The sequence below is a fragment of the Apis laboriosa genome, unplaced genomic scaffold, assembly GCF_014066325.1.
Source record: "Apis laboriosa isolate Shangri-la unplaced genomic scaffold, ASM1406632v1 scaffold108_cov151, whole genome shotgun sequence".
NCBI lineage: Eukaryota > Metazoa > Arthropoda > Insecta > Hymenoptera > Apidae > Apis > Apis laboriosa.
The window spans coordinates 259392-272655 of record NW_025220781.1 but is presented as its reverse complement, the minus strand read 5'-3'; the positions used below and the strand labels follow the sequence as shown (position 1 = coordinate 272655).

General features: G+C 33.6%; 1 protein-coding gene across 1 annotated transcript in view; it reads right to left on the bottom strand.

The window, feature by feature from the left end:
* LOC122710570 overlaps positions 1-12932 on the bottom strand; it is a gene marked incomplete at its 3' end in the record, with an annotated part of 118221 nt that extends 105289 nt beyond the window's left edge. Inside the window, exons 1-2 of the mRNA XM_043928495.1 lie at positions 12757-12932; positions 2914-3431 (exon numbers count right to left, since the gene is read on the bottom strand). Of these exons, the coding sequence (XP_043784430.1) occupies positions 2914-3151 (238 nt within the window). The remainder of the gene's footprint in view (positions 1-2913; positions 3432-12756) is intronic.
* Positions 12933-13264: the final 332 nt, after the last annotated feature.

Here is a 13264-nt window from a genome sequence, read left to right as displayed (position 1 = left end):
TATAATAATGGAGGATTAATAAAAGAGAAGAATTGTCATCTCGAAATCTCGATTTACATTAAAATTACACTACAATTATTATCTCGTGCATGATACATCACGATTCCAATATATTTAACCCTATTAACCAACGAAAACAAGTGTTACAAGAAAATATAAGAATCTACGATATTATATAATTTATTATGAAAATCTTTTTACGTCCAATCTCCAATTTACCATCGTTCCTCTCGATTGTATTTAATTTCCCCCCCGCGTTCGATTTCGATAAATGAATTTTTCTTACAGTTGCGCCATCCGTGTTGGTACGTCGGATCGTCGAGACGAGGAGAAAACAAAAAAAAAAAGAAATCGAGGAAGAAAATAATATCGAGCAAGACAAGACCTCAAGGGAATACATACACGAAGAAAGGATGAAGGGGATCTCCGCTTGTGCAACTTTCACGAACTGACCCTTCCCGTTTCCCTTCCATTCATCGAAACTCAAGATCCGAGTTTCCTTCCCCACTCGGTGAAGAAGAAAATAACGAACGAACTGAAACGCGAAACTTGGGCTATCCGGCTTAAAAGATTAACCGAAGTTTGTTACATCATTGTGGCACAGGAATGCCCTCGCATGGAGCGTTAACGAGACGAAAGCTCAAAGCAGTGTCGTTTTTAATTAGAAAGAGAATCTTTCGAGGACGATGGAGGAATGTATTAAAAATATTTGCACAAGGAAAAATCTGTTCTCAAAGACTGTACAATCCTATTTGTTTACTAACGCGAGAGGCAGAAAGTTTGTTGAGACAGGAGGATTGAAATATTTCTTACGACAAATTTTAACTCGAAGAATTCATAAGAAGATAATTTAAGATTTTTATCTCACCTCATCTGTTCATAATCTACATTAGATTTTGGAAAAATTTCTAATTTAAAATAACAATAATAACTGTATCTACGTGAAATAATAATAAAATTAAAAAAATAAAATTTGCATTTATTTATTTATTTATAATCTAATCATACGCCCTTTCAAACGCCAAACCAAATTATCTCCACGATTATTTTTTGTATAGAATAAAAATAACAAAACTCGTTCGTCCATTTTATCAAGCCTATTCTTGCGCACCATTATTAATCACGATCGCGAAAAACAAGATCGACACGTTCCACGAAAGATACACAAAACGATCTCTGCACAGATGGAACAAAAAAAAAAAAAATCTTAGGAAGCAAGGAGAGAAGAAAAGACCGGAGAGATCCGGAGGAAAGAGGACAAGATCCAAGTCGGGAGAAGAGAAGGGAAGGGGCAAAGGGAAAGGATGAAAGTGGAGAGCCCCTTCCCCCTTCGGACGAACGAAAGGGGATGGAACGAAAATAAAAAGAAATTGTCATCGTCCGGGTGGTTGCAACCACCCTTGTAACCGCGTGCCCCCCTCCCTCCCCCATGCTTTTCCTCGAGACCCCGCTTTACAGCCACTATCATTTGTTTTTACGTTCGTTCCACGCCCGTTCCTGAAAATCCTTTCGCCTGTCGCGCACGCCCCCACCCTCCCTCCCTCCCTGTCCTACGAGATTTCCTCTCGTGGAGACATCGCGCGTCCTCTCCTCTTCCCCCCCGTGAAAAGTTCAAACGCGGTGGCAATCTTCGGGATTCCCTCCCCCCTCCTCCTTCTCCTCGTGGAATAAGAAGGGAAGGGCGCAAAGCCGACAGAAAATTTCGAAGTCTTTGGATAAAGGTGTTCTCGAAACTCCCCTCGCCTCCCTCGCCACCCCTATCTTCCTCTATCAGTCCAAGTTGCGATTGCGGAGGGGCTTCGAGGAAACGGAAGAGGAGGAACTTTGGACGATGTTTTCTATATTTGTCGTGGTGTTGAACTTACCGAAAGGGGGAGGGGGAGAGGCAAGTTTTCGGGAATGAAATTCTGTTGAAGACTGCAAGATCAACCGGGAGAGATCTCCGGGATTAACTCTGGACTGGATATTGACTTTGTGAAAATGCCTGATAGACATCATCTCCGTACGGATGGAGAGTTTACAGGGGAGAAGGGGGATGGTTGGATGATTTACTAGGGATTGACGTCGTCGCGTTTTATTCCCTCCCCCTCTGCTCTTGGAAATGTGTGTCGGGATTCAATGTTTGGCTTTCCTCCAATGGTTGAACAAAAAATTTGTCTGTAGGACGATGGTGGTAATTTTGCGATATGTTTTTCCTTAAAAAAAATTGAATTACAGTGAGCAAAAGTGAATTTTTAATTTTGAATAATATCGTTGAAACATTAGAAATGATATTAAAATTTAAATTTATCACGACATGATTGATCGATAATGATGGTATTGGATTGTTTGTTTAATTTTTATTTAAAAGAATTTGGATTGTAAAGATTATTTCATTCGAAAAATAAAAATTCTTACGAAAAATCAAAGAATTGGGGACAAAGAGTTTCGAATGGATGTTTTATGCTTAAACTTCACGGACAGTTGACGCAGAAAATAAAAAAGTTTTGATTTGAGTAATGTTCGCGGAAAGGATGAAATGTTGAAAACGAGAAAATATCGCGTTGTCATGCAATCCTGTCAAACTATTAACAAGATCTAAGTAGAGAAGATAAGAGTTTAATGAATGCAGATAGTCTTGTAATCCTAACAATTTTCCTCTTATCCTATCCTTTGTTCCTTAAGGAAATGAAGTGAAAATTTCGTCGTGCGAATAAAATTGTTACTCACACCTTTTTTAATTTCTAATCAATGTTCTATGAATTTAATCTAACTGTAAATCTCCCTTGCTTCTAACTTAAGAATTGAACAATTGGCATAGAATATCATTGATATAGAATTAATCCTCGTTACAGGATTAATTCTTAATTCAAGATTCTTAATTCTAAAAGTTGTAACAATATAAAAAGAAAAAAAAGAAAAAAAGAAACTCACGGACTGTCAGATTGGCAGGCTTCACGATCATAGGGCAGACCCTGAATAGACCCAACTTGAAACGCACACTCACACCATTGGCCAAATTATGGGATAATTGAGGAATATTCAACTTCTCCTCGGTGTGAAGCCAAGCAGGGCCCAAAAGCGCTGTGCTCAGTGCTGCAAGCGCTGCAATTCCGCATACGACACCACACCTGGTCAATCTGATACCACCAGGGCCGGCCGAGCAGCACATCTTCGTCTATAAGATTCCTCGTTCTCTTCAGGAAGACATTCTATTATCCCCAAGGAATCACCTCGCCGATTTCAACGATCCTCTCCTTTCTTTTCCACTGGAAACTTCTCCCGAACTTCGACACATTCTTATACGATTTGTCCACAAATCTATCGATATACGCTTGTCCTATTTTACCGGCATCACTGTCGCACTCAAACTTTCACGTATCCATCATCGTGTGTCCTTGGACGAAGGAATGCTGCTCTCCAGCCATTCCATCGTTGGTATATTAAGCACTCTGGAAAAATACAATGAAGATTTAATTGTAATTATTTAATTGTAATTGTAATCAAAGTTTTTGATTTTAATAATTTTCTGATAACGATATTCTAATCGAATTGAATTTGGAAATCTTTTCAAAGAGATTGGTTAGTAAAATTACGTTATCCAATAATTTTTAATATCCAATAATTTTTAATATAAAATAATTATCAAATCAATCGTGTTTAATGCTCGTTTCTCTTTATAAAATTTTGAGATTGTAAAAAAAGGAAAATCATCGAAACGCATAATAGTCAAAGTGTCTTATCTAATCTCGATTTTCACGTTTATACTTAGGATATTTCACTGATGATTAGTCGTGCTCGTTTGACGAAAGCGAATAATCCAACTCTGATAAAGCGAGTTATCGAGGTACCGTCGAGTTTGACTTTATCGTGTTTCTCTTGGGAGTTGCAGTGACCATCACGTGCCACCACCCCATAAGTGCCATTTAATACGCAATGAGAATTTTCGGGATTCCCTGCACTGATTCCCACCAATGAAATCGCGAATAAACAATTGAATGGAGGAAAGTTTTGAAAACTTTGTCAAAGTGAAAGTAACATTCGTTCAGGATCAAATAATAAATAATCTTCTTTCACAAAGGACAAAGAGAAAAAGATTTTGACGTAATATTTATCGTTAAATAAAAATAGAAAAAGTAGAAACTCAAAATAAAAATTGGATAAAAATACCAGAGGATTTAGATCTTAGAAGAATCTATATTCTAAAATGTAGGATTTTAAAATATTCTAAAAGAAAATCAAGATAAAAAAGAAATTAAATTAATTGAACCTAAGACTTTATGAACAAAATTAGAATAAAATAGAATTTGAATGAAAATACCAAAGATTTAGCTTTTGAAATTTAGGATTGCAAATACAAACTAAGTTATAAATTCCAAGATCTAATTCTTCAAACTATTCTAAAATTACAATTAAATAAAATTTAAATTAAAATATCAAAAATATTTAATTCCTAGAAATACATCTTTCTCAAATAATAAAATAACTGAACATCATTTTTCCAAATAAAGATATCTCTACAACAAACATTAGAATTCATTTCCTAACATCCGACAGCCGCATTTCAATGGAATCGTTCTTACAAAAAGAAAAAAGAAAGAAAGAAAGAAAGAAAGAAAGAAAAAAGAAAAAAATAAAGTAAAACTGATCGATGCCAGAGCACTGATGGGACACGGCCGTTCATCGTTTTCGAAACTGGCATTTGGTTGAACAAAGAATAGTGCCAGCCAGTTGTTTACCGGATCAGAAACGTCACTGAGCTAGTTTTATCGATGCTGGTGTCGGAACACCGGATGTTCCAACACGGACGCGTACGGAATTCGTTGACTGCGAAACAGATCAGACCGACAACGATCTGGCTAGATACGAAAAGGGGGAAAAAAGCAGAGATGAAAAACCACGGCGTGAATTTGTTTTAAATGGCCAGCGGCGCTAACGATCATGGCCGACCACTTTATGGATGACATATGCACGCCAGATTTCATTCGATTCTTATGTTTTCCGGAGGGGTAACGGGATCCAATTAAAATAATCTGCAAATTATCCTGCTCGCGTTCTAACTCTTTCTTTTTGACGCGAAATTCAAAAACGAGAGAAACTGATGAAATTTTTTGAAGTTAACGATCGAATGATAAATTAATTTTGATAATTGAATTGAATTAAATAATTTTGAAGAGTTAGATAATATTTTTTTAAAATGTCCATTTTGTTAATACTCTGTTATTCTATTAAATTGTTATTATTTTTGAAGCAGTATAATTATTTTAGAAAAATGAAATGAGCGTTTAAAAATTTATATTCGAATCGTAGACGTGAAATTTCTATCTATACTTTTATGAATGATAGAATAAAGTTTCATATGTGCTTTTTTCTTTTAGTAATATCCATTACTTGCGCCATAATTCTTGTTTCTCAAATTTCTTTAATTAATGCCTGTAATAATCCCAGTCCCCTGATGTATTAACCCACATTACTCCCACGTATATAAAGTTATATTTTACTCTGAAAAACTAATTTTCAGATTCCATTGGTAAGCTACGTTAATCATTTATTTATAATAAATAATTGTGTATTATACATTATTACTAGGAAACATATCATGATCTTATTTTACAATAACAAATTCAAAGAAATGAAATAATAAATGATCAAATAAATAAATGATTAAATCGTAACTGATTAAATTAAAAAAGTGTGTCCCTTTAAGAAAAATATTTCTCAACAACAATCTACACCAGCTCACTAAATATATACAAATGATACACGAGCAAAGTATCGAAAATCCTAGGATTCCTCCACCTTCTCCTCATCGAATATGGCAGAGATAAATCATGCCATAAAACTCTCTCTCTCTCTCTCTTTCTCTCTCTCTCTCTCTCTCTCTCTCTCTCTCTCTCCATCCCTTTACCCATCTTCGATTCTGATCTTAAGCACGAATGTTTGATGTTCGCTGCCTCGTACATCTCGCATTCGGTTTAATTTTACGATACGATGAAACCGCAAGCTTGTAAGGGAGTTTCCCTAGCGGAGGTGACGTTTGAGGGACGCGCATGTAAGGTGAAATGAAGCTTTTTCGAAGTGGGCGACGTAAACGGGCGAATTTACTTGCGCGAGAATATATTTCCGTCTTCGTAAATATAGACCTCTCTCCCACGACACTACTTCCTGTTGTCACGCGAATTTCCGCCCGTAGAGAAGTTTACATCGTTCGCTCGTTCTAAGCAGCTGTGGCGCTCATTGAAATCCTAGGATTTTCGAAAGTAGCGCCTCGCAAATTGCCTCGTACCCCCCTTCTCCTTCATTGATCCGTCGACCCATAACTTTTCGATCGTGTTGGCCTACTTTTCCTTTATTTTCTCTCTCTCTCTCTCTCTCTCTTTTTCTCATTCATTCGGTTACAATTCGTATCCCCCTTTTCAAGCATCGTTTGATCCATCGATCAACGATTTTTCTTTATTTTTTTTTTTTTTGTAGCTTGGTTATAATTTGTATCCCCCTTTTCAACATCGTTGATTCATCGATGAACTTTTCGATCGTTAACCTACTTTTCTTTGTATCTTTTTTCCGTTTCTCTTTCCCTTCTTGTTTATAATTTGGTTATAATTTGGAATCTTGGAGGGATCGTCGAAGCTTCGTTAGCAAAGAGGTCGATTTATTCAAGAATATTTTAATGAGCTCCTTTTAGAGGGCCATTTTATTCCTTTAACTGGGTCACAGGGAGAGAAGGAATGAGAAAGAGAGGATAACAATGAAAGATCTTTATTTCTCGAAGCATGGACGAGATGAGAAGGATAATATCAGGGATTCAAGATATTAAAGACTTAGACGGGGGAAATAGAGATCGTATCGATCGAGAATATGGCGTAAACTATGTAAAAATTACTGTTCCATGGAACAAAGAGAAGCGTACTGTGTATAAAAGGTGTCGACACGCTCTCGTACTCATTTTCCAGTTCGAACGTTTATTATTTTTATCTTCCACCGGTGTAAAAATGAATATTTACGATCGATTATAAAAATATCGGGGCACGTTTGTCGAGCATGTAGTCGAGCCGTTTATTAAATTCGAATATCAACAATCGAAAACAATTTCGCGTTGAAAAACGATCGATATATTTTATGAAAAATATTCAGAAAATTTGAATACCTAATTAATAATTAATTTATCAATTACATACAATAATAACTACAAAAAGTATTCAAATTTTCGATTGACTATAAAAATTAAATATATGGAAATAAAATATAAAATCTCTACGTCTATATATATGTATGTAACTAACTCTAAGAATAATATATTTTTGAAAAAGATAATTCATAACCTGAAGAATAAACTCGTTTCACAGCGAACGTAATATCTACCATATTAACATTTCTCCTATGTCATTCATTCATAAAAATCTAATTGGAACGGACATCAATGACATTAGAATAGGAATCGTATTGCTTCCCATTATTCGATTATTCCATAAGTACGCGAGAATGCCAAGTACGAAAAAAGAATTCGCGATTTCTCCGAGGTAGAAAATGCGGTGGCGATAATGGTATCCCTTCCCACACACCGTGATCACTAGCTAGATGGTAGGCACCCTTTTTCAACCTAGCCGCGATAATAGCAATTGGAATTAATTTCTTCGAGTGGTGGAAAACGTTTTAATGGTTTTTCCACATAACTAGAAACCCATTAACGCATCCCCCACTTATCCAGAGGGCAATGCTCCAATGAAGAATGCCACGTTTTTCAACCCTCTTTCAAACCCTCTTTCCAACTTCCCCGCATATTTTATCAGATATCCTTACTATTATTATCTCATTAATATTCGAAAATTATACGTCGAATTACGATGATATAACAATTAAATGTTCTAAGTTAATTTTGCATCACGAGAATCATGACATTAATCGCTACTATTAAAAATATTTAAACAAAAATTTCTCTAAGAAAAAGAAAAAATCGAAATGATCGAATCATAAATTATAACGACACCACGCATATTTATATGTACTAGGTCAAAAGGAACGAACTAACCTAGAAATCACGTCTGAAAGAAGTAATTAAATCCCTCGCCATGCTCCGCGCTGCTTTCATCTCTTTCAGTCGAAATTCATTGGTAACCGCCGAGGGAGAAGTTTTCCCCGTTTTAAAAGCGGGACGACAGTTTTTCCGGGGTCCCGGGTGAAGAGCATTCGAAGAAGGCGAGAGAACATCAAAGAACGTTGTGGGACAACCGTAGGCATTCGCTCAGAAACCGCGGTTGGAATTTTTCAACTTTTCTCGTCGGGCCGTCGAACCTGTCGCGACCTCGGGCGCAGGGTGGAAACTTTCTCGGCAAAAAGCTCGATCGGTAAAAAAGGGAAACAAGAGGGTGGCCGAGAAAAAGTCACGAGCTATCGCCACTATCCTCGGCGTCACTCGTCAACGAGGGGAGGAGGAAGCGCCGATCCTTCCACCCCCGTTGAATCGTGGTTGGTTCGAACTTTTAATTACCCGCTACTTAAGAAACGATCCGTGAAAGGAAGGAAGGAAGAGAGAAATAATGGAGGAAGAAAGAGAAGAAAAGGGGAGAGAGTAAAATGGAACGTGAAGGCCTAGCGTTTGCGGAACGGACTTAAACAACCACTCGAAACTGCTTCCTAACAAGAAAAATCTTTCGAGTATCCTTTCTGGGCCATTCCAACTTCTAACAACACTTTTTCCTTCTTTTTTTTCCCTTTTTTTTTTTCAATTAATTAAAGCTGAGCATTGAGAAAGATTCGTATAAAATGGCGGATGGGAAAATGATCTTGTAATTGGAATCGGTTGGAGGGGGAGGGAAAAAAGGAAACTGTTGATTCACGAAAGGTAAACACGTTATTGGAAAAATGCCAATACAGAGAGACGAGAAGGAAAAATGAATTGGAAAATATATATTCAACGTTTCATTCCACGATGTATGATTTTCCCTCTCGTTAGTTGAATTTCGTAATATGTAGATATTACTGTGGATTTCGTCCACGTGAAATTCTGATTTTTCGTGGAAATCAAGTTGTATTTTTAAAACGGATTTTCTATCGTTTCTTAAAAAATTATCGGGGGAATTTGAAAGATCTGCAATATTTTTATCCGATTTCGATACAACTCGCACAACTCTCGTGAGTAATGGAATGGCAATTTATCCTTGGACAAATTCAATAAGAGTCGGTGATCAATCATGGTGTAATACCCATCGTGAAATCATTTGTATCGTTTTATCATTAAAAATAATCTATTACGATGGATGTAATCCGTTTTACAATGTAAGATTAATCTTCGCGAAGGAAAAAAGAATAAACTGAATCAATTATTTTCCTATACAGTTCTCTTTAGACACAATGTAGATAGTGAATTTCCATTGTCGCGAAAATATTGTAAAAACGTATAATTGTTGCCAATTCCAATAAATAATCTTCCTATTCTAAAACTAATATATTATAAATTATATAAATTAATTACTAAATCCCAAAACAACCAACGAAAGAATATTTCCGATAATTTTACAAAATGAAATTAATTTCTGAATCGTATAAATATGAAAAAAAAAAAAAAATTCACTCTAAACACAAATAATTTTATCTCCATCCCAATTTTATTTTAAGAACATAATTAATCGAAAACAACGAAAAAAAATACTTTCAATATTCTATAAAAATATTGAAAATATATATAATCTTTTTTAAGAACCCTACAAACAAGCTGTAATTCGATCAACGCCCATATAATTTCCATTATTTCACAAAACTAATTACTTTTATTCTCAAAAAAATCTAAATTAATAAAATATATATTAAATTCAATGTACGTAATTAAAAATAAACTGCTTTCCCTTTCGATATCGATATCGAATTTAATAAAATTTAATAAAATTACTACGAAATTCTCGATCAACGAGTAAACACGAATCTCGCGGCTGATTTTTCGTCACCCCTCTCGGCGTACAACGTCTGTATTTCCCCATGGACGAGTCTCGGTATATTTAATTGAAAAACATGTAATTCGTAATTTCCCAAGGGAGTCGGTTGCACGTCTCCTCCTGATAGTTAAGCTACGCGGCGGGAAATCCACGGAACAATTTCGAATAAACGACCAGCATTCTTCCATTCGTTTCCCCGTTTCTTTCAAATTCCTCGATTTCCGTAGATACCGGTTAAAATAAATTAATGCGTACCTCCTTATGATTATTTCTGTTAAAACTCGTCGATCTCATTGTGCCAAGTTTGTTTAGGATAGTTCGATTTAAATGTACAATTAAAAAATATTTAATTAAACGAATTGGAGGGAAATGAATAAAATTTTTTTAATGAAAAGTTAATTTCCATTGATAAATTTTATATTTATCAATATTAATGGAATCAAAAAATTTTGTGAATATAAAAATTTGTCGAAATAATTTAATTCTTTTTCATTTTTAACTTTGAATCTATTTTATAAATATAATTAAATTGTTATAAACGAAATTTCTAATCTAAGAGATTAGAAATTATCGTTCTCTGACTATTGGCATTTATCAAAATTTTTTGAATTTTTGAAAATTTGCTTCTGAGAAAAATATTTATTATGTTTTGTACATTTAATTGTTAAAAATGAAATTTTTAATACAATGAAAATTTATAATTCCCTGGAATCTTAGCATTTGTTACTAAAAGAAGAAAACTTTTGGAAAAATTCTATGAATAAAAATAAAGATAATTTTTTTTTAATAATTCATTTAAAACGAACTATAAATATATTTTTCATCGTAAATACAATTTTTAAGCCTCCAACTGTTTTTTTTATTTTTTATTATTTATTTTTTTTTTGAAAAAGCTATAATAAATAACGCGGTGGAAACGAATAGCTTTGTCCTGACGATTCGCTGAATTCTAAAAGAGGTTTAAACGCAACCCAGTTTTCAAAAGCTTTTTCAAGTCACAATATTCTAGGTATTTTTTTTTTTGCAACCAACGACAATCGAAACGTTCATTAACATAAAAAAAAAAAGATCATAGACGTTTTTAAATTTTACATAAAATATTATAACACAAATGAAAGTGAGCTTGAAGAATAATCAAAACGAATAATAATACATAAAAATATTTTTTCAAAAGAAATCCTTTGAAAAAACATTTTCTTCTTCCTCTAACTATTAAAATTTCTAAAATATCTAAAATAAAGATAATTAATTAACGTTCATTAAAATAATGTACTATCTCGTTTGCCTTTATCCGCGTTTCATTGATCCAAATTTCTCAACAAACATAATTTCGAAACATCTCGTGTATCTAACTAATAAGAATTAAAATTCAAAATTATTCAATTAAAATTTCCCCAAGACGTAAGATTTTCACGTTATCACGTTATCAATTATTCCAACGCTATCATTTATCAATTCTCTACGAGCATACTGACAGGATCGTGACAGTATGAACAGTAACAGCGTAGCTCACTTTCCGGAAATAAAAGACGTAAACAATTTGTGGGGAAAATGTGGCGTACCACGACTCGCGAATACACAAGGGAATATCGAGCCGTTTATTTCTCCGCTCTGTGAATCATCTAGACAGAGATAATAGTTCACCTATCGCGAATTTTTACGATTTATCTAAATCTTATAATATTTATTACCTCAGAATTCACGAAATCGGAAGTTCCTTGTTATCCGATAATTAATTTTCGATAGAGTTACAGAATTTTATTTAAAATAATTAACAAATTTGACCATCGCGTTTGAAAATATATCTAATTTCTTGCCCAATTAATAATATTCGGGGAATTAAATATGAATTGGATAAGATGAATGAAGATACAGATACGTTAACGGAATTATTAATTATAGATGAATAATTTGATCATTCTGTAAGTTCTATTAATCATAGGATAATTAAGTATCTGTCAAATTTCGTGAACGATTAATTTTATAGAAAAGATTTTATACAAAGATTATTACTTTTCTAAATTTTAATTTATGTAATTTGTAATTTAATTTCAAATAGAATTAGATTGAAAAAGGAAACAAATAATTGCAAATTAATTAATATTTCCAATTAATTTCTGATTGTAAATCTAATTGTAAAAGTTAAATCGTACTCTACTAAAAATGAGAATGAAAAAGAAAGATATAACTTTCTTCAGAAAAGAAAAATATTACCTTCGTATTGCGATATGAATAATAAACAAAAACTAAATACAATTCTAATCGACTTCCAAGAATTAGAATGTTTATCTACACCGTTTTTGCTATAGCCACCGAATAGTCTTAGGTTTTTATGTTTATGTTTAGGTCTTTGAATGAAAATGTTATCGTACACGAAGAAGAATATTGCGTTTCATTATTATTAAATGAATAATTTTGTTAAATCAACGCTCGTGTTACATTTACGCATATTATAAAAATTTCGATGCAAAGAAAAAATTCAATATTGGTTTCTGCCAAATTTAGAATCACAATAATAAAAATTATGTTTCTAATTTTGATAGAAAAAAAATATTGAATTCATTAACTCAAATAAATATAACAAATTATGCATTAACAATGCATATTTTACAAGTTATTCAAACCAATATTCAAATATAACCAATTTTCATTATTTAATTTTGAAATCTAATTACTATAACCTCTTTAATTCGAAATACATGCACTATCAATGATATAAATAATGAATAAACAAAAAATAATTCTAAATTCTATCCATATTATTAATAAAGACTACCATTTAACAATATTGTATTATAATTTCGCTTTTTTAACTAATTAAAAATATTTAATTATCTATGGTACATACCTATACTTCAAACGATTCGTAAAAATCCAGACACACGTCGACTGTACTGATGACTCCACCATTCGATCACTATTCTTCACGAATTGTCACGTTGAACAGCGTATAAATGATACTGTAAAAAAAATAATAATCAATAACACATTTATACACTAAACTTTCACGAAAATATAACACAGCTGTAATAAAGGCTCGCGTTACTCGAAAAATATATTAAACGTTCGTACTCCACGACGGCCGGAGGCGAACTGCCCTTCGTAACGTGCGCGCCACCATCTAAAGCGTGCGTGCCACCGAACTTATCCGAACGCCGCAAAGACGAAACGAACCTGCCCGAAGTTTTCGCAACTAATTTCGCGCAATAAACGCGTATAAAATCAGAATGTTTTTTCAGATATACGATGTTTACGACTAATTACCTTCTATGATTATTCGTAATTATTCAAAAAATTAAATATCATGTCAATTACGTGTCATAATTATACATCGAATATTTCGATTGTTTCGAATA